The sequence below is a fragment of the Moschus berezovskii genome, chromosome 5 (assembly GCF_049115385.1).
Source record: "Moschus berezovskii isolate FMDL1 chromosome 5, NW_MosBer_1.0, whole genome shotgun sequence".
NCBI lineage: Eukaryota > Metazoa > Chordata > Mammalia > Artiodactyla > Moschidae > Moschus > Moschus berezovskii.
The window spans coordinates 93487850-93511457 of NC_142464.1; the positions used below are offsets into that span (position 1 = coordinate 93487850).

The window sequence follows — 23608 nt, forward strand, 5'->3', positions numbered from 1 at the left end:
AACCAAGGTCCGTCTAGTCAAGGCTATGGTTTTTCCCGTGGTCATGTATGGATGTGAGAGTTGGACTGTGAAGAAAGCTGAGCACTGAAGAATTGATGCTTTTGAACTGTGGTGCTGGAGAAGACTCTTCAGAGTCCCTTGTACTGCAAGGAGATCCAACCAGTCCATTCTAAAGGAGATCAGTCCTGGGTGTTCATTGGAAAGACTGATGCTAAAGCTGAAACTCCAATACTTTGGCCACTTCATGCGACGAGTTGACTCACTGGAAAACAGAGTCTGATGCTAGGAGGGATTGGGGGTGGGAGGGGGACGACAGAGAATGAGATGGCTGGATGGCATCACCGACTCAATGGACATGAGTTTGAGTGAACTCCGGGAGTTGGTGATGGACAGGGAGGCCTGGCGTGCTGTGATTCATGGGGTCGCAAAGAATCAGACACGACTGAGCGACTGAACTGAACTGAACTAAATAGCAACCATAGTGTAACTTCCCAGAGTCAAATTAAGAATCCCTTGTCTGAGGGCAGCAAAGAAGATGCAGACATAAACAGACTGGTGGACACAGTGGAGGAAGGAGAGGGTGGAACGATTTGAGAGAGTAGCATTGAAACGTATACATTACTATATGTAAAATAGAGAGCCAGTGAGAATTTGCTGTATGAAGCAAGGAGCTCAAATTCAGGGCTCTGTGACACTGGTGGGGTGGGGTGGGAGGTGGAAGAGAGGTTCAAGAGGGAGGGGACATATGTTTCTTATGGCTGATTCATGCTGATATACAGCAGAAACCAACACAATGTTGTAAAGCAATTATCTTCCAGTTAAAAAAAAAAAAAAGAATCCCTGCTCTGAGGTTCTACTTTGTCCCCTGAAACTATGGACAAATACATCACCTAACAAGGGAAAAACAAGACTTTTTTCCATTAGGTTTTTGAACTTCAGCTTAGGTGACAGGCAAGGCATGTTTTGTCCTCAAAAATGACCCAGGAATTCTCTTTTCAAATAGCGACAAAATAGAAATTAAAAAGAAAAATGCTAAATTACAAGCTGACTGGATCCATACCTCCCATGTTAACTTTTTAAAAAATATTATAAGATAACTCAATAGACTGTCTATAAATTCTTAGGGAAAAAAAAATCAATTCTAGTCCCATTTCTTTGAACTAAAGTAATTTTAACCATTCTTACCCAACACAGCATAAAATGCTTCTTAAGAAATCAAATTCTGTTACTTGAAACTGAATTTGTTAGAACATCTTAGGAGACAAAAGTGGTTCATTGGAAGGACTGATGCTAAAACTGAAACTCCAATACTTTGGCCACCTCATGCGAAGAGCTGACTCACTGGAAAAGACTCTGATGCTGGGAGGGATTAGGGGCTGGAGGAGACGGGGATGACAGAGAATGAGATGGCTGGATGGCATCACCGACTCGATGGACATGAGTTTGAGTGAACTCCGGGAGTTGGTGATGGACAGGGAGGCCTGGTGTGCTGTGATTCATGGGGTGGCAAAGAGTTGGACACGACTGAGCGACTGAACCGAACTGAACTGAATGACTAAAAAAGAATTTGTAAACTGTTAAGAATACACTCTTCTGACAAATGTTTAGAATGTTTATTGATGCTCAATATTTTTGGCATCCATCCTTAAAAAAATCTTCAGAATTTTGTCTCCTAATAAGAAACCAAATAGTTTATATAAAGTGCAATCTTACAATAAATTGAACTTACAATAAATATATACTTTATATACACACTTGTATACATACATATTGTGGGCTTCCCCAAGAGCTCAGCTGGTAAAGAATCCACCTGCAATGCAGGAGACCTTGGTTCAATTCCTGGGTTGGGAAGATCCCCTGGAGAAAGGATAGGCTACCCACCCCAGTATTCTTGGGCTTCCCTTGTGGCATAGCTGGTAAAGAATCTGCTTGCAATGTGGGAGACCTGGGTTGGATCCCTGGGTTGGGAAGATCTCCTGTAGAAGGGAAAGGTTCCCACTCTAGTATTCTGGCCTGGAGAATTCCATGGACTTTAGAATCCATGGTGTTGCAAAGAGTCAGACATGACTGAGTGACTTTCGCTTTCCCATACACACATATTGCCAAAGATAATGTGGTATTGCTATTTTGTCTCTGGTAAAATAAATAATTAAATGCATAAATATGTATTTTAAAAACACAATTGCTTTCAATAAGCAACCAGTTTTCCTTCTTTAGCTTCCTGTTTGGTTGACAGGCATAAAGGTTTGCATTTCAGTGGCATTTTGCAATCCAGTTCAGAAGGAGGAACTATGATTAAGATTTAAATGTCCTAGATAAGATAGATCAGCAATTATTATAATCTGCATATTAAATAAACAAAATTAACATGCTCCAGAATCTTTCTGTCACATTTCTAAAGGGCCAGGTGTGAAAGAGGTAATGAGTATGTTAGAGTGCTGCATATGAAGAAGAAATGTAAGAGTTTCTCATTCTTGGAATTTTCCCCTGAAAAGTTGAGCTGCCATATCATTGACCAATGAACTAAACTATTATGATGGCCAAAAGGTTCATTTGAGTTTTTCCATAAGCTCTTATGGAAAAACTTGAAAAAGCTTTTTGGCCAACCCAATATTATACAGCCCAAATGCTATTTCATTAGATTTATAGTTTTTTAAAAAAGTTATTTTTTATTTTTTGAAGGTCTAAGTATATATTAAGTGATTACTTGATAGCTATTAGCTGTAGTAAAATCATCTAATTCCTAGAAATTTAAAAAGACATACCTGATAGCTATGAAATTACACTGAATAATTAAACTGTATTTCCTGACAAACTGTGTGTATAGCTTAAAAAATGTAACTACTAAATTTTGTCTTTGTAAGAATGAAAGTGTGAAAGTGTTATTTGCTCAGTTGTGTCCTACTCTTTGAGATCCCATGGACTGTAGCCCTCCATGCTTCTCTGTTCATGGAATTCCTCAGGCAAAAATACTGGCGTGGGTAGTCATTCCCTTCTCGAGACTATCTTCCTGACCCAGGGATCCTGCAGTGCAGGCAGATTCTTTACCATCTGAGCCACTATCCATTCTCCCTTTATAAGAATGACTAGGGTTCTATTACTGAATTTCATTTTCTTGGAGATCCTACTTTTATTTCTATAAATTGGTCAACAGAAATTTCCTTCTATATTTGCATGATAATCTATTAATCAATTTATGATAATATTATATTTCCCTATAGATAAAATTCTGAAAAAGAATTATATCTAGAAAAAAGCTTATTTCATGGTTATATGTATAATAAATCATATTGCATTAAATATACTGCAGTATTTGGAATCTAGTTTTTATATAGTTTTCCTGATGAAGTTAAGCATTATAAATGTAGCATTAGCGTTAGCAAATGCAACACAAATCATAGAAAATGCAATTCTAATAGATTTGATTCTAAATAATGTTTATTTCATTTATTTTAATGAATGGAAAACACATAATTAAAGTAGATAATACAATTCCAGGCATTTAGAACAAGTCTTACCACACAGCCTGTTGAATGAAAGGCATCTTATTTAAAATTTATTAAACTACTTTCAGAAAGGCAATCATTAATAGTATCTCTTATCCTTATTAGTTTAAAGATATGCACATTAGTGTCCTTGAATATCTGATCCACTTAAAAAAATTGGGAGGAATTAGAAAGATTTTTTAATTTGAAGAAATGTAGATTGATGCTTAAATATGAACTCTGGCTTTCAGATATCAGCAATAGTATCTAGTTCAGCTTATTTGAGTTGGTTAATACGGCACGTATAGAGCAACAATTAGCTTTACTGTAGTCTTTGATAATAAACTGCAACTTTGCTTCAATCATGTACATGTCCAACCAGTGGAGGTTTCTGAGATAATCAACACAAATAGATCCCAATAATATAAATAAGGTATATATAACACTATCAAAAAATCTATTCAAAAACTATAAATTTGTAAATGAATAAATTCTTGGCTAATAAGCCATATCTTCCACATTGTTACAGATCATTTATAAGTAATATTTAAGCAACCAACAATGTATTAATTTCCGAAATTTACAAACAGCTCATGAGGCTTAATATTATCAAAAAATAAAAAAAAATTGGGCAGAAGACTTGAAGAGAAATTTCTCCAAAGAAGATATATAGGTGGCCAAGATGCACATAAAAAGAGGCTCAACACCACTAATTATTAGAGAAATGCAAATCAAAGCTACAATGAGATATCACCTCACATTGGTCAGAATGACCTTCATCAAAAAATCTACAAACAATAAGGGCTGGAGAGAGTGTGGAGTAAAGGGAACCTTCCTACACTGTTGGTGGGAATATAAATGGGTATAGCCCCTATGGAAAATAGTATGGAGATTCCTTTAAAAACAAAAAATAGAGCTACTGTATGATCCAGCAATCTCACTTCTGGGCATATATCCAGAGAAAACCTTGATTCAAAAGGATACAGGGACCCCAATGTTCATTACACACTGTTTACAATAGCCAAGACATGGAAGCAACCTAAGTATCCATCAACAGATGAATGGATAATAAAAGATGTGGTACAGATAAACAATGTAATACTTAGCCATTAAAAAGAATGAAGTAATGCCATTTGCAGCAACAAGGATGGGTGGAGATTATCATACTTAGAGAATAGAAGTAAGTCAGACAAAGAAAGAAAAATATCATATGGTATCACTCATAAGTGGAATCTAAGGGGAAAAAAAGGATACAAATGAACTCATTCACAAAATAGAAACTGACTTACAGACTTAGAGAATAAATTTATGGTTACCAAGAGGAAGTGTGGAGGGCAGGGACAGATTGGGAGTTTGAGATTGACATGTACACACTGTCATATTTAAAATAGGTCCAATGAGAACCTACTGTAAAAAGTAAAAATCAAATAAGGGAAAAACTGCAGTCAGGAAGAGGTAGATGGCAGTTGACTAGCTAAATAAATTAAAGCAAGGAGAAATGAGTGGTTTTACCAATTTTAAGGAAATTTTAAATACTACTTAATTCTTGCTGTTCTTATTAGACCAAGGGGTAAAGAACACAGGAACAATCCTAAACAAGGAGTGGTGGTGGTGGTTTAGTTGCTAAGTCATGTCTGACTCTTGCGACTCTACAGACTGTAGCCTGCCAGGCTCCTCTGTTTATGGGATTCTCCAGGCGAGAATACTGGAGTGGTTTGCCATTTCCTTCTCCGGGGGATCTTCCTGACCCAGGAATCAAACATGGGTCTCCTGCATTGCAGGCTGATTTTTTACTGACTGAGCTACGAAGGAAAAAAGCAAGGAGTATTTGCCCCCCAAAAGATGAATCAGGAAAGACAAAGGATCTAAGTTTTTGTTTTCCGCTGAAGAGGACATCTTTCTTGAGTTAACTTTCGTGGAAAGGAGAAAAGATTAAGGCACTTGTTTCAAGCATTTTATCTGATAATAGCCCATGTGTTGATTTACAACACCCCATAAGTTAATATGTTCTTAAAAGTGATATGATATATAAGTAATGAAAACAATGGATTGATCTTTCCTATACCTTAACTGTAACAAAAATGATAGCCTATAGTCCATAGGCTTGCAAAGGGTTGAACACAACTGAAACGGCATAGCATGCACACACACACACCACCTAATGCAAAGCAACTGAAGTTTGAGATCGGAATTAGAGCTATAATCAGAGAGTAGTAATCACCAAGAAGAAAAATGATTGTGCAAGGATGGATAAGAAGAGGAAGGTAGGTAGTAGGGTCATAATGGGGCAGGAAATGCCTCACTGACTTAATAGAGAGGGGAGCTAAGATGATATCATTGACATAGCTTTGAGGTGATGTCTATGCTACTTACTACGTCAAACTCAGTTCTAGACAGGTCTCTACAAGTTATTCAGGTCTATGCATATAACTAAAATCATGATTGATTTCAGCATGTATGTAGATGAGATGAGCAAAAAGTTCTCTCTGGTTTTTCTGGACAATAATATAAAACCCCGAATGAACTTTTTGGCCAACCGAATATGTATGAAAATATCAGTGATTTCAGTATGGAAGTGACATAGGTGACTTTTTTTAGTCTAATTTTTAAAACTTTTATAAAGATGAAAGCATCAATTCTTACTGTGTATAGCTTCACTTATGATTTGACACTGAAATATTGTCCAAAGGCTTTATTCATATTAGGTCTTTCTAGCTTTTCAAGTTTATTTGGCTGATTATGAAAAAGAAGCAGTGCAGAGCATATACAAGAATCTGTCACTAGGTGAGAGAGGGGGAACACAAAACTTGAAGCAGCTATCTGGCACTTGTAAATCAAATGATTATCTAGACTATTTTCCTTTTTGACTTGCAATAGACACACCTTATACTTTGTTTTGCACTGGAATTTATTTTTTCTGTTTTTAGGATTTAATTCTTGCCAATCTGCTCTATTTTATCTCACTAGATTGAGATGTGTGTTCAAGATTTTTTGACATTCTAGTATCTAAGCCTGTATTTTTTAGGTAGTATCAAGGGTTTTTCAAAGGATGCTCTGATAGGTTTTAAAATCATTTAAGTTGCATTGCTCATTCCATATATAATATTCCAGAATAAATAAAACATGGAAGAGACTTGATAAGTTTGAACCATGTGAAATTTCTGGTATTCATACGTTTTTACCCTACACAAAGGTCAATTTCATATGGTTCCCACTTGTAGATCATACTACTGTATATTTTCTATAGTTATATTTTAGAGTAATTCATTTTTATTTTATATAAAAGACTTAAAATAGGGTCTGCTCTCTTCATCCAGTGATAATGTTATATAAACTGTTAATGCCTCAAAGTAGCCTGATTTCAAATTTTGAGCCATAATAAGCAATTAATTATAAAATCTTAAGAACTATGCAAAATAATTTAAAAGGCAAGTCTATACATTTTAAATACTGGCAACTATAAATAGGGAATCAGTTAGGATTCATAGTTTAGTCATATACACTACTAAAAGAAAATATATTGTACAGAATTGAAAAGAACAAATGCAAGCATCCCTGAGTGTCTTTGAATGGGCTTTTGAACATGGATTTTGAGTATTAGGCTTCCTGAAATGCTAAGGTTTCAAGTGCCTCATAATCATTATATGAAACTATATAATGGCTATATGATTCAAGAGTGTGAAAACTTTCTTGTCTCTACATATTCATTATCCTAACACATCCAGCCCCACAGTATTCCAAAGACACAATATCTTTTCAAAGACTATTGCAAATAACTGCTTGAACCAACATAGACTTATTTTCTTGGTCAAAATACTGGTTTCTATGCTGTCTTCCTGCACACATATATGCACAACATATATCATGTGTATACATATAAAATGTACATAGATATGCACAATACAGTATGTATATAGTGTGCTACTACACTACAAGCAAAAATAATAAACATGTGTTGAATTAACAAATAAAGAAAAGTATAAAATCTAGTGTATAAGCATCTGATACTTTCACATCATCCACAATAAATCCTTATCAGTATCACAATTTTACTTGGAATGAATTCTTTCCATTGTTCAGTTCTTCACCTTTTGAATCACTATATCTCAAACTTTCCATAGGTCTTCTTAAACAATTATGTAATGAAAAACAAATTTGAAATTTACATTTATTCCTGATCTGTTGTCTTATTATCTGTTCTTCGGCTTTTGGCATATGTGACCCTAAGTCAACATACAAATCTTGAATACTTACAATGGGCCAAGCAATGTGTTTAGCACTGGAAATACAGACAGCTCTCTGTTTAACTAGAGAGACATAATTGTAAGCAAATAATTAATCATGCAGAGAAGTGCCAATAGAAGCATATACCATCTGTTATGCAAGTTTGAATAGGATGACTAAGCCTCAGGAATAATTAAGATTAAAGATATGAGGGTAGGAAGACTATAGGGTCTCACCTAATGTGAGAAGGAAATTCATTGTAGGCAGAAGAAACAACGTGTTCAAGGATGGTCTCCTTGCTACTCCCTTCATTTAGTTCTACAACTGTACACAAAAGATAAGTAGAACCATGATATTGCTCTGGTAGTCTACCCGAGCATTTCTAAACTGCAAATTTTGTCACTTCTTCCTCTTGTTTAATTTTTCACTCAACTCTCAAAGTTCAAAGATTTAAACTGGGTACAAACGGTCCTTCTTAGCCTTGTTGATCACTTCAGTTTCATTTCATTTCAGTTCACCAACATCTATTGGTGAGCGTATCTCAAGTCTCTTGACTTTTGCAAGGGCTATGTTCTTTCAGCTCAAGAATACCATCTTTCTCTTCCAGCTAATCTCTACCTGCATTTTAAAACTAAATTCAGTCATTATACATTCAGAGAAGTTTTTATGAGATTGAGTAGGCACCTCTAGAGCACTTTGTTTATACTTTCTTTAAACACTGATCAGTTCATACAATCAGCATGTGGATTTTTGACTTGCCTCTTGCTTCCAAGATCACTATTTGCTGATAACTATATCTCTTATATATGCCTCACTGGTAGAGAGCATCAGATATAGGGACTAAGAAAAAGCAATCTATAATATAGAGTAATTTAAGAGGTTCTCTAAGGCCTTAAACAAGATAATGTTCTCCATATTAACTACCACTTAGCACTTTAGAAATCATAGAATTTAAGTATTTAAAAGGACTTTAAGGCTATCTAATGGAATATTTTAAAAAATATTTTTGACCATGACCCACCATAAGAAATGTTCTACATCAGTGTGGTGTACACACATAATCATATATTTAAAACAACAGTTCCACAGCATAATACACTTACTACTTACAGTACAGTAAAACTAAAATATTAATATCAGATATTATTAATACAGCAAAGAAAAAACAAAATGAATAATGTAAAAATACCCAAATTATAATCACTGCAGATGGTGACTGCAGCCATGAAATTAAAAGACGCTTACTCCTTGGAAGGAAAGTTATGACTAACCTAGATAGCATATTAAAAAGCAGAGATAATACTTTGCCAACAAAGATCCATCTAGTCAAGGCTATGGTTTCTCCAGTGGTCATGTATGGATGTGAGAGTTGGACTGTGAAGAAAGCTGATCGCTGAAGAATTGATGTTTTTGAACTGTGGTGTTGGAGAAGACTCTTGAGAGCCCCTTGAACTGCAAGGAGGTCCAACCAGTCCATCCTAAAGATCAGTCCTGGAAGGACTGATGCTAATGCTGAAATTCCAATACTTTGGCCACCTGATGTGAAGAGCTGACTCATTTGAAAAGACCCTGATGCTGGGAGGGATTGGGGGCAGGAGGAGAAGGGGACGACAGAGGATGAGATGGCTGGATGGCATCACTGACTCGATGGACATGAGTTTGGGAGAACTCCAGGAGTTGGTGATGGACAGGGAGGCCTGGTGTGCTGCGATTCATGGGGTCACAAACAGTCAGACATGACTGAGCGACTGAACTGACTGACTGACTGATAACCCAATAAACTAAAAATAGCTTATCCACAAAAAATATGTCAAGTCCACTTAATGCTTACAACACCCCCCAGCTCCCATTTATTTTACTGCAAACTCTCTCTATATTACCAATAAAAGTGAAGTCTTGAGAGGTAAGTGTCTTGTTGAAGACTGGATCTAGAACACATCTAAAGCTCAGGCTAGTATTCTTTCCACTACATCAGTGAGAAAGAACTTCTGCTAAGAAGCCATCACATATCTAACTCATTCACTTTGAGGGACTGGATCCTTTGACCCAGATACCTTTACAAATGAATTAAATGAATCACTGCCTAATCGTCTTATCTTATTTCTATGGCACAATCTGTATTTTTAGACAAAATATCTGTGTTAAAAATAGTACTGATCAGGAATCCAATTAGAAAGATACTTTAAAATCCTCAGAACTATAAGCTGTGAATCAATGCTGATGAAGCTTAAACTCAGAAATTTCATATATCTCTAACAATTCTTTCAGAGTGGAAAAGTAAATAGAGATAATGCCATAAATTGGGAAGAGGAGAACCGGGCTGATAGAGAAATCATACCACAAAATTCTGGGGAAAAAGAAAAGATAATGAGAGTACTTCAAGTCCTTGCTAATTTTTTAAAATTGAGATTGTTGACATACGTTTATATGAAGTTTGTTAAATATAAAAGTAAGTTTTTTTCTAATGCACGTTTTGTCTTCCTCTAACCTTATCTTGGTAAACAAGAAATACTTTTTCTTAAAATTCATTTTAATAAAAAGTACAGATAATACTGCTATACAATGCTACCATGAAAGGGTCTATGGGGGAAGTTTCATGCGTGAAATAGACAGTCTCCTTCAGGATGTGCTATTGTTTGAGAGTAAATTAAGGAGGACAGGAACACTCATTATTTAAGTGTCATAGCCTAAAGGCTTAAAACATTATATTTAATTGAAGACAAAATCAAATGATTGTACAATTACAATGATCAGAAAATCATGATTGTAAGTTTGAAAGAGTCAGTACTGAACATGTGGGAAACTGGTGTCTCTACAGAGACTCACTGGAAAAGATTCTGATGCTGGGAGGGATTAGGGGCAGGAGGAGAAGTGGACGATAGAGAATGAGATGGCTGGATGGCATCACCGACTCGATGGACATGAGTTTGAGTGAACTCCGGGAGTTGGTGATAGACAGGGAGGTCTGGTGTGCTGTGATTCATGGGGTCGCAAAGAGTCGGACACGACTGAGCGACTGAACTGAACAGAGATTAAGAATTTTTGAGAAGCAAGGTTAGACTAAGCAGGTATTTGAACAAAATTACTCATCAAATATCAGTTGTTCATTTCTGAGTCTGTAAAACAATGGCCTGCTGCTGCTGCTGCTAGGTCACTTCAGTTGTGTCCGACTCTGTGCGACCCAACAGACGGCAGCCCACCAGGCTCCCCCATCCCTGGGATTCTCCAGACAAGAACACTGGAGTGGGTAAAACAATAGCCTAAAGTTACCTAAATATAAATACAAATTTATTTACCTTAAATTCATCAATTAATCAATCACTTTGGAGTTCAATTACAACAAATGTCATACAGAGTCTAGATTTTGTTAATGCAATGTCTATGTCTTTAGATAAGAATATTTTAATTCATTTCATTCATATGGTAGAAACAATCTTATTGCTACATACTTTCTATTATTTAGAGAGACTATGCTCTTACTTTTATATTTCAAATTTTCCCAGTATATACTTCAATTAGCAACGTAAGACCAGAATTTATACCAAGCTATTAATCATACTGAAGAAATTAAATGAACTATATTAAATACTTTATTATTTAAAGCATAGATTTTTTTAAATGTTTAGGTATAATATAATTTACTACTGTGGATCATTTCTACTTCTACCATTTAGAAAGGACCATATTGTCTCCTTTTGAGCACAGGGAACTCTCTCTATTCAATGCTCTGTGGTGACCTAAATGGGAAGGAAAGATAGATAAGGAAGGGATAAATGTATACATATAGCTGATTTGTATACAGCAGAAACTAACATAACATCGTAAAGCAGCTATACTCCAATAAAAATGAAAAGAAAATAAAAGAAACTGAAACTTTAACACAAAATACAATAACACACATGAAAAACTCTTATTTTTAAAGCACTTCCCACCAGCCAACATCTGTCCTGACCATCTCAGGAGTAAATCATAAACCTTTGTACCCATTGATAACCCGGACTGAGAAAAGCTGAGTACTTACTGGTACATCATGGAATCAGGGCTGGGACAGCTTCTATTCAGTCACTATCTGATCTTTATCAGCCAGGTCAGGGTTGGGAGGCTGGAAAATAATGAGAGTCATTGACAACAAGAAAGGAAACAAGTCTGACTAGTTCAGTGACTGAGGTCTGCAGCCTGAAAATAGCCTGATAAGAACATGATCAATTTGCACCAGCTGGTTTCACACAGTGAAGTAATTGTCAATACCTTCGTAGAGAAGCCCCATGCAGTAGAGCAGGCACATCAGCTGCTGATGATTCAGAGAGCCACATTTTTCTGGTTGGAGAAGTATGATCAGCACAAGGTGTGGCCTTAATTTGTTTTCAAAAAAATTAACACACAAAACATTGACGGTGCTTCATACTTTTTCATTAAAATCATTATTTCTTCTCCATTTTCATGGAACCATGAAGTGCTGTGACATGGAGAAGACCTGGGTTATGGACGAGGATGCTTGCCTTTGCTATCTATCTTGCTGGGATAGTATCTATCTTGTTGGGATTTATTTTTTTTCATAAATAAATATTAGGACTATAATACCTTTTGATAATACTGTCCATTGTAACTCTAAATATAGCAAATTTATTGGAATAATTTACTAATACCCAAAGGTCAAAAAAAGAAAAAAGAAAATTTTCAAAAACTGAACTATTTTTCTCCTTTCTTATTTAGAATACTTTACTCCATTTTAGTGTGTGTTTCTCAGTATTTAGAGTCACTTTAGATGATTGCATTCATTCACAGAAATTTTAGTCTGACGGCATGAACTTGTTAAGATCAGTGAAGTTGCAGGATGAATATTATAATTTTAAGTGCTGCTTTTAAAGGCTCAGAGCTAGGAGATATTAAAGGAAAATAAACTTTAAACATGCATCTTCATTGTTCATACAGAATACATTATCTAGGAATTCCCTGGTAGTCCTGTGATTAAAACTCAGCGCTTTCTCTGCTGTAGGCCCTGGTTCTTTGCCTTAATTGTAATAAATAAAGATATTGACATATTAGGATCTAATTAATGTATCATATGAAGATTTTTAAATGAATGTTCCTTAGAATTGACAACTCTATCAGTTAATTCCAAAAGTTAGCAGTTAATAGTAACTATAGTAGTAAAATTCACTACATGTGAATTTGACTTCATTGATCTCATCACATGCAACCACATATGGGCAGGCACCATGCTTCTTCTATTGCTGTGCTGCTGATTGATTTATTATCAAAGATAATGAGTGTATGATGCAAAGCCTTAATGGGAAAAAGTTTACAATAAGATGACATGACATCTTACATTCTGATGACAGGACATCACGGGGAAAGTTAAGATACTCCCAAATTGATCATGTTTCATCAGTGTCCAAAATTAAAGAAAGGAACAGAAAAATACACCTTAGAGTAGATTCTATAGGTACATTTCCCTGTAATTTCAGATTTTATGGTAAATTAATTAAATTTATGAACTTATAAGTAGTGTCATCAAAAAGAAATAATTTAACCTCATACTTTCTAGTAGCCTAAGGTTTGAGTGCTGACCTTAAGTCACCTTGCACTCATTAAGGTAATCAGTGTATAACTTTGTCATTGAAAGAACATAAAGGAGGTTTAGTGGAGGATGATGCTTTTGAACTGTGGTGCTGGAGAAGACTCTTGAGAGTCCCTTGTACTGCAAGGAGATCCAACCAGTCCATTCTAAAGGAGATCAATCCTGGGTGTTCATTGGAAGGACCGATGCTAAGGCTGAAGCTGGAATACTTTGGCCACCTCATGCGACAGGTTGACTCACTGGAAAGGACTCTGATGCTGGGAAAGGTTGGGGGCGGGAGGAGAAGGGGACGACAGAGAATGAGATGGCTGGATGGCATCACCGACTCTGTGGACATGAGTTTTCGTGAACTCCGGGAGTTGGTGATGGACAGGGAGGCCTGGCGTGCTGTGATTTATGGGGTTGCGGAGAGTCAGACACGACTGAGCGACTGAACTGAACTGAACTGAACTGAACACCTTGCCTAAAAACCTTTTGGTGGTCATAGTGATGGTTTAGTCCCTAAGTCATGTATGACTCTTTTGCGACCCTATGGACTGTAGCCCACCAGGTTCCTCTGTCCACGGGATTTTGCAGGCAAGAATACTGAAGTGGGTTGCCATTTCCAGTGGATCTTCCCAACCCAGGGATGGAACATGCATCTCCTGACTGCAGGCAGATTCTTTACTGCTGACCCATGAGGGAAGCCCTAGCTCCCTAATTTTCACCTCATCAAGAATTTGTTCATTAAGTTCAAAATCCTCTAAGAATCAAATTTACCCAACATTTCCGCCCATAATATATCACATCATGACTTTGTGATTTCTCTTCTATTTTCACAGCCTGCTTCCCACTGGGGGTGTTCTCCTTATTCTTTCACTTACTTAAGATAACATTTAGTAAAAGCCCAATGCAATTACTGTCTCCTTAATCAAATCTCTAACTGTTTGAGACAGTTTAACATGCAACTTCTGGGCATCCATACTTTGATTCAAACCCTTGTTTTGTGACCTTGGTTAAGTCACTTAATTTCTCTGTGTCTCAATTTCTTCATCATATAAAATAAAAATAACATAAATTTTATATTATTTTATTTTTATTCTAGTATAGTTGTTACCAAATTTATATTAGTTTCAGGTATACAACAGAGTGATTCAATATTTTTATAGGTTATATTCTTTTTAAAGTTATGAAATAATGACTATATTCCCTGTACTATACAGTATCTCTTTGTAGCTTATTTATTTTATACAGAGTAGCTTGTACCTCTCAATCCCCTATCTCTATTTTGTCCCTCCTTTTTTCCCTCACCAATATTTGTTATTTATGTTCTTTTTGATGATAGCCATCGTGACAGGTATGAGATGATAGCTCATTGTGATTTTGATTTACATTTCTCTGGTGACAGTGATGTTGAACGTTTTTTCATGTGCCTGTTGGCCATCCATATGTCTTCTTTGAGAAAAGGTCTATTGAGATCTTCTGCCCATTTTTGAATTGGGTTGTTTGTTTTTTATATGGAGTTTTATGAGCTGTTTATATGTTTTGGATATTAACCTGTGAAGACCAACAACTGGATAGTTTGCTTTTGTGATGTCTTTTAGTGTCTTAGGTAGACCCATAGTAGGTGGCCAATTAACACTTACTGGGTGATTTGTCACATCACTTTCCAAATCACAATTCATTTTTACCTTCTACATTGTTTCTGGGCTTCCCTGGTGGCTCAGTGGTAAACAATCTGCCTGCCAAGTAGGAGAATCAGTACAGGTGGGTTGCAACCCTGAATCGGGAAGATTCCTTGGAGAAGAAAATGGCAACCCACTCCAGTATTCTTGCCTGAGAAATCTCATGGACAAAGGAGCCTGGTGGGCTATAGTCCATGGGGTCACAGAAGAGCCAGACATGGCTGATTGACTAAACAACAACAACATTGCTTCTGGAAAGTTGGGATTTAGGTTTTGCAATGGCTTTTATCTTATTCATAAGTGGCTTTTAATCTTTACTGATAACTTGATAAAAATCTGACTCTGGTATGGAATAACTTGGAAAAATTCTTTGCTTCTATAAAACAGTGGTACACCAAGGTTGGAGTCAGGGCTTGTGGAAGCTGTCTAGTCTGTATATAGAAAATAAAGGGGATGTGTTTCCTGTAAATAATTCTATTAATAAAAGAAAACTGATTAAAGTCAGTGTTGTCATTATGCACCTGAATTTCTAAACATAATTAATAAAATATTCCTCCCTGCTGAGGGTTGAAAACTCCAACTAATGCCCCTAGCCTAACTCATCTTTTACGTCATGTTACAAAGTTATCCTGTGGGATTAAATTTCTCCTGGTCAGTAATGAGTATCCTGATACGTCTTAGTGCAGCCTTCTCACCCATATTTTTACTATGTTTCACAGTAACAATACATTTTATATCACAGCAAAGTTCTCACACAGATACACATATATGTTTCACTAAATGGGCATCTTTACTACTAACAGAGAATGGCACTGATTTTGAAAACTATCTTTTTAATTTGATCCTTAGCCATCCAAATTAGAACTTCCAAGAAAATGTTCTAGAATGAATTAAGTAGTCTCCAGAGGTTCTGTGAACTAGATGTAGCACAAAATTGGAAATAAACTAGACTGCTGATATTTAGGGGTAGAAACAGAATTTAAGAAACTGATTTACTTTCTTTGGCGTCTACACTAGTAGGGTTACACTACAGAAAAAATAGAATATCAAAGCAAGTATCAAAGAAATAAAGAGGCAAAATGGTTGTCCGAGGAGGCCTTACAAATTGCTGAGAAAAGAAGAGAAGCTAAAGGAAAAGAGAAAAGCAGAGATATGCCTATCTGAATGCAGAGTTCCAAAGAATAGCAAGGAGAATTAAGAAAGCCTTCCTCAGTGGTCAGAGCAAAGAAGTAGAGGAAAACAATAGAATGGGAAAGACTAGAGATCTCTTTAAGAAAATTAGAGACATCAAGGGAACATTTCATGAACAGATGGGCACAATAAAGGACAGAAATGGTATGGATCTAACAGAAGCAGAAGATATTAAGAAGAGGTGGCAAGAATACACAGAAGAATTATACAAAAAAGATCTTCATGACCCAGATAAGCATGATGGTGTGATCACTCACCTAGAGCCAGACATCCTGGAATGCAAAGTCAAGTGTGCCTTAGGAAACATCACCAAGAACAAAGCTAGAGGAGGTGATGAAATTCCAATTGAGATATTTCAAATCCTAAAAGATGATACTGTTAAAGTTCTGCCCTTGATACACCAGCAAATTTGGAAAACAGCATTGGCCACAGGACTGGAAAAGGTCAGTTTTCATTCCAATCCAAAATAAAGGCAATGCCAAAGAATGTTCAAACTACTGCACAATTGCACTCATCTCACATTCTAGCAAAGTAATGCTCAAAATGCTCCAAGTGAGCCTTCAACAGTACATGAACCGAGAACTTCCAGATGTTCAAGCTGGATTTGGAAAAGGAAGAGGAACCAGAGATCAAATTGCCAACATCCTTTGGATCATAGAAAAAACAAGAGAACTCCAGAAAAATATCTACTTCTGCTTTATTGACTCTGCCAAAGCCTTTGACTGTGTGAATCACAACAAACGGTGGAAAATTCTTAAAGAGATGGAAATACCAGACCACCTTAACTGCCTGCTGAGAAATCTGCATGCAGGTCAAGAAGCTGCAGTTAGAACTGGACACCGAACAACAAATTGTTCCAAATTGTGAAAAGAGTATGTCAAGGCTGTATATTGTCACCTTGCCTATTTAACTTGTATTCACAGTACATCTTGTAAAGTTCATCTTCAGGCTTGATGAAGCACAAGCTAGAATCAAGGTTGTCAGGAGAAATAAGAATAACCTCAGATATGCAGATGACACCACCCTTATGGCAGAAAGCAAAGAGAAACTAAAGAGCCTCCTGATGAAAGTGAAAGAGGAGAGTGGAAAAAGCTGGCTTAAAACTCAGCTTTCAAAAGACTAAGATCATGGCATCTGGTCCCATCACTTCATGGCAAATAGATGGGGAAACAATGGAAACAGTGACAGATTTTGTTTTCTTGGGCTCCAAAATCACTGCAGATGGTGACTGCAGCCATGAAATTAAAAGACACTTGCTCCTTGGAAGAAAAGCTATCACCAGCCTAGACAGCATATTAAAAAGCAGAGACATTACTTTGCTAACAAAGGTCCATCTAGTCAAAGTTATGGTTTTTCCAGTAGTCATGTATGGATATGAGAGTTGGACTATAAAGAAAGCTGAGTGCCGAAGAATTGATGCTTTTGAACTGTGGTGTTGGAGAAGACTCTTGAGAGTCTCTTGGACTGCAAAGAGATCAAACCAGTCCATCCTAAAGGAGATCAGTCCTGAATATTCATTGGAAGGACTGATGCTAAAGCTGAAACTCCAATACTATGGTCACCTGATGGAAAGAACTGACTCATTGGAAAAGACCCTGGTGCTGGGAAAGATTGAAGGCAGGAGGAGAAGGGGATGAGAGAGGATGAGATGGTTAGACGGCATCACCAACTCAATGGACATGAGTTTGAGCAAGCTCTGGGAGCTGGTGATGGACAGGGAGGTTTGGCGTGCTGCAGTTCATGGGGTTGCAAAGAGTCAGACACGACTGAATGACTGAATTGAACTGAACAGAAATAATAGTATGTCAAAGCTAGTATCCAGGCTGAGGGGTGGTTATCACCCAAAGGCTCCTTGCCCTTCCTCTTTGAAGTCTCAAGTCCTGCCCTGATCTGAGTATCATCTCGCAATTTCTTCCCCAACTTTGAAAAAAAAACAAACATGTGAGCTAGTCACTCAGTTGTGTCAGACTCTGTGTGACCCCATGGACTATAGCCCACCAGGCTCCCCTGTACATGAAATTCTCCAGGCAAGAACACTGGAGTGGATAACCATTCTCTTTTCCAGGTGATCTTTCTGACCTAGGGATCAAACCCTGGTCTCCTGCATTACAGAAGAATTCTTTACCATCTGTGCAACCGCTTAGTCCTCATCTAATAATGTGTTACTTATTCTCATTCAGCTCTGGCCAGTCTCTTATTTCATTCCAAATTTGCATAATACTGAAGTTCATTAACATCCGACTCTTTATAAAACATGTGTTCATTCCTCTGTAATGAGTGTACTCATCTCTTAGTTATCTCTCTATCTCTGCATAATTCAAGTACTTCTTACTGGAGGAATTTCTTTATGCCTGCAATACATGGATGCAGTCATTATGTGATGTTGACTGGTCAGGATGTCCTCATGAAAGCTATAGTTAGATGGCCCATTAACTGCAAGATTAGAAATTTATGCTTAATGATACATCTTAAATATTACAAATTATTCTCCCTTGTCCACTCTCTCATTTAAGATAGAGACTGGTTGTAATCATTATTTTACAATTTTCAGAAGTTCATTAAAAATAGCTAAAATTTGAAAAATACCAATACAGTATACTAACTCATATATATGGAATTTAGAAAGATGGTAACGATAACCCTGTATACGAGACAGCAAAAGAGACACAGGTGTATAAAACAGTCTTTTGGACTCTGTGGGAGAGGGCGAGGGTGGCATGATTTGGGAGAATGGCATTGAAACATGTATATTATCATATGTGAAACAAATCACCAGTCCAGGTTCGACGCACGATACAGGATGCTCAGGGCTGGTTTACGGGGATGACCCAGAGGGAGGATAAGGGGAGGAGGGAGGTGGGAGGGGGGTTCAGGAAGGGGAACTCATGTACACCCAGGGTGAATTCATGTCAATGTATGGCAAAACCAACCAATATAATATTGTAAGATAATTAGCCTCCAATTAAAAACAATAAAAAATAAAAAAATAAAATTTTGTCAAATATATTGATGAAAGTTTAAAAGAGGATGATTTATTCTTAGTTCTATGTAAGAACTAAGCTGTGTTATTTCAAGTGAGAAGATGACCTTAAGTCTATTTCAATAGAGACTGTAGGGATTGATTACATATTAACATGTATACATTTTTTTTTTACAAAGTAGTATTCATATAGGTTATTATTTCCTCTGAGTTGTGATTTTTCTCATTGTTAAAATGAAGGCTATAAATATTAACAGTTTTCTGTATGTTCATGATATAATATGATAAGGCATGTAATTGTAAAAAGACATGTAGCTATTGAAAATTTGTTAGGTAAAAATAATATTTCTACATAAAAAAAGCAAGTTAAGTAAATGAAAAACTATTAAACTAATAAAAAATTTCAAAGTTGCCTGATTCAAGACATGAATATGCCAAACTTAGTAAGTTTACAGGATTAGCCAATTATAAATTATAGTAAAGTCATTTCTTTCAGAGAACAAAAAAATATACAATATAACTAGCAATATCCTTAAGAAATTACAAGACTCATGTAGCGAAAGCTATATACACATTTTAAAAAGAATAAAAAATACTGCAAAGATATGTGCAAAAATATTACAAAAGATACATTTATATAAGGATAAGATGATTTTTATATGTGAAAACTGGAAACATACAATTATTGAATAAATGTAACATTTTAAAACTGTTAATTCATTTTAGGTTTGAGGATGGGAAAGGGGAGCTGTAGAGAAGAGAAAAAATGGGCAGAAAACAATTAAAAGATGACAGAAAATGAGAGAAGGAACACAGAAAATTGATAGAGCCACTATGAAAGACAATATGGAAATTCCTTTAAAAACTAGGAATAAAACCACCATATGACTCAGCAATCCCACTCCTAGGCATATACCCTGAGGAAACCAAAATTGAAAAAGACACATGTATCCCATTGGTCATTGCAACACTATTTGCAATAGCTAGAACATGGAAGCAACCTAGATGTCTATTGATAGATGAATGGATAAAGAAGTTGTGGTCATATACACAATGGAATATTACTTAGCCATAAAAAGGAATGCATTTGAGTCAGTTCTAATGAGGTAGATGAACCTAGAACCTATTATACAGAGTGAAGTGAGTAAGAAAGAGAAAGATAAATATATTCTAATGCATATATACAGAATCTAGAAAAATGGTGCTGAAGAATTTATTTTCAGGGCAGCAATGGAGAAACAGACATAGAGAATAGACTTATGGACATGGGGAGAGGGGAGGAGAGGGTGAGATGTATGGAAAGAGTATCATGGAAACTTACATTACCATATGTAAAATAGATAGCCAACGGATATTTGCTGTATGGCTCAGGAAACTCAAACAGGGGTTCTGTATCAACCTAGAGGGGTAGAATGGAGAGGGAGGAGGTTCAAAAGGGAGGGGATATATGTATACCTAAGGCTGATTCACGTTGAGGTTTGACAGAAAACAACAAAATTCTGTAAAGCAATTATCCTTCAATTAAAAAATAAATAAATAAATATAGGCCTTCCTAGTGGACTGAAGTTGTGGGTGAAAACTTCAAAGAGCACCAATTTAGGTCTATGGAACTGCTGTGTCATTGTAATTGAATATTTTTCACTCAAGATCAAAGATCTCACACATCAGAAGGTGGAGAACCGGAGAAAATAATTAGCAATATAGTTAAAAGAATATTTGACTAGGAAACCAGATTCCAGTTTTAGAATTAGTCACTTACCAACTCTGTGGACATGAGTCTGAGTGAACTCCGGGAGTTGGTGATGGACAGGGAGGCCTGGCGTGCTGTGATTCATGGGGTCGCGGAGAGTCGGACACGACTGAGCGACTGAACTGAACTGAACTGAACCTGTGCTTCCCTGGTGACTCAGATAGTAAAAATCTGCCTGCAGTGAGGGGTACCTGGGTTTGATCCATGGTTTGGGAAGTTCCCCTGGAGGAGGGCATGGCAACCCACTCCAGTATTCTTGCCTGGAGAATCCCATGGACAGAGGAGCCTGGTGGGCTACAGTCTCAGTTCAGTTCAGTTCAGTTCAGTCGCTCAGTCGTGTCCGACTCTTTGCGACCCCATGAATCACAGCATGCCAGGCCTCCCTGTCCATCACCAACTCTCGGAGTTCACTCAAACTCATGTCCATCGAGTCGGTGATTGCCATCCAGCCATCTCATTCTCTGTCGTCCCCGTCTCCTCCCAATCTAGGGGGTCTCAAAAAGTTGGGCACAAATGAGCGACTGAGCACACACACCACCTTGTTTGTTACCCGTCCCTCTCCATGCCTCTCCTTCCATCTCTGCCAAAGGACAGTTTGTACTACATAATCTCTGATGTCTTTTTCTATCCCAGAATAATTATACTTCCATGATTTTAATCATGTAATCTACGACAGACCTAAGATGACTTGTAGTAGGGTCTCACAAAGTTCTGATCATCAAAATATATGTATATATAGAGATCCTCAGTGTGATTATGGCACCCCACTCCAGTACTCTTGCCTGGAAAATCCCATGATGGAGGAGCCTGGTAGGCTGCAGTCCATGAGGTCACTAAGAGTTGGACACGACTGAGCGACTTCACTTTCACTTTTCGCTTTCATGCATTGGAGAAGAAAATGGCAACCCACTCCAGTGTTCTTGCCTGGAGAATCCCAGGGATGGTGGAGCCTGGTGGGCTGCTGTCTATGGGGTCGCACAGAGTCGGACACAACTGAAGTGACTTAGCAGCAGCAGCAGTGTGGTTATGGACATGCTTGTGTTAAATTGATGGGACCAGGAGATAAACATTAAAACAAACAAAAAAATACCACCTGGAACAGTAGTGTTAAACATTGTAAAGCTTCTGATATGTAATCATTAAATGTATAATCACTGTGTTCAATATGTGATGGACTAGGTCACTGAATAAGAAAATAACAGATGACATTTTATGAGATTAAATATTTTTAAAATCTAGCTTCAAGGCTATTAACACCCTATCATAACAAAGTTATATTCTGATTGACTTCTCCCTTGCAAAGAATTAAACGAAAGGTACTTAGATATTTTATTCTCATGAAACCTACGTATCCTTAAAAATTATTGAGAACACTAAACAACTATGGTTTATATAGGCTATCATTATTTACTGTATTAGAATTAAAACAAATAAATTATAAACATTTATTAATTTGAAATTGAAGATAATCAGCCATTTAAAAATAACATCATTATTTTTTAAACTATTTTAAAAATTGTGAATCTCATTTTAAATCTATCTGCTTTTGAACTCATTTCATTGCAATGGGTTGTTTTGATTGAAGTATTTTAGGCAAATTCTGTCTCCACAGAGATGTAGTTGAAAAGAAAGAATATCTTGATAGCCTTTTCAAATTATTATGGATATTCTTTAATTCTACACAAAATCTTGAAAAGCAGTAGTTTCTTAGAGGCTAGTTGTTGCAATATGAAGCCATATCAATGAAACTGTTGTATTTAATTATGCTAAAATCCCTCAATCCATGTCGCTTTTTGAGGGAATCTTTTGATGTGCCTGATTTTGTAAAATATTATGCTTTGGCTATTTATGAAGTATAGGTTTACTTAGTTCACACAGTCATACAGATCTCCCAAATGCTGACATATTTCATTATGTAATATCACCACCAACCTCATTACAAAACTCTCCATTTATAAGGATTAGGTACATTTTATACAATTCTCAGTTTCACTTCAGAGTTTAAATTTTATCACAAACAACACATTACTAGTTATTTTTCCTGAAGTGACTGACTCACTTTATTAGTTTTCAATAAACTGTCTATAAAAGAACTAAGTCTAAATTACCATGGTATTGTCTGTCAGTTGCTCTTTTGAGTAAAAATGGTGCTATGTGATAAACAGCAGCTACTTCAGCTTTTGACTCAAATGTCCAAGAACTTTCCTCAAGACAAACACCATCCTTCAGTATGCAGCAGAGGTGTTTATGCATGTTTTCATTTTGTTACCTAGCATATTAAAGAAAATCTGTACTCAGTGGGCAAGATTTAATAAAATTAATTTTTATTGCTTCATCAAGAGCATTCTTAAATGAAACAATAGCTTTCTTTTTTTTTCAGAGCTCTTAAAAGATTAGCACTGAAGTGCTAACAATTTTAAACATCCTGCTTTGATTTTATCAGTACCAGTGTCAGCACAGAGCAACCACAAATGATAGTTTAGTTTTGATGTCGCCAGCCCATGAAAAAGTCAGGGATATCTGAGAGTTGACGGTACCCACTTTAAGAAACACTGCATTACTTTTCAAACCAAACAAATACCATTTTAAACCTCCCAAAATATCTTTTAATTGACTAAAAATCTACTTCTAAGCAACACATTGAAAATGCCTTATCATTCATTTAAGTTTCAAGTAGAGAAAATAAAATTTGAACAAGGCAGATAGAAAATGTAAACATAGAAGTACATTTAG

The 23608-nt window shown here is 36.5% G+C and overlaps 1 protein-coding gene across 3 annotated transcripts in view; it reads right to left on the reverse strand.

The window, feature by feature from the left end:
• TMPRSS11F (transmembrane serine protease 11F) overlaps nt 1–23608 on the reverse strand; it is a 93055-nt gene that overhangs the window by 69280 nt on the left and 167 nt on the right. For all 3 annotated transcript variants that reach the window (XM_055435073.2, XM_055435078.2, XM_055435077.2), the window contains exon 2: nt 11731–11811. In XM_055435073.2, coding sequence (XP_055291048.1) covers nt 11731–11741 — 11 coding nt within the window. In that variant the 5' untranslated portion in view covers nt 11742–11811. The remainder of the gene's footprint in view (nt 1–11730; nt 11812–23608) is intronic.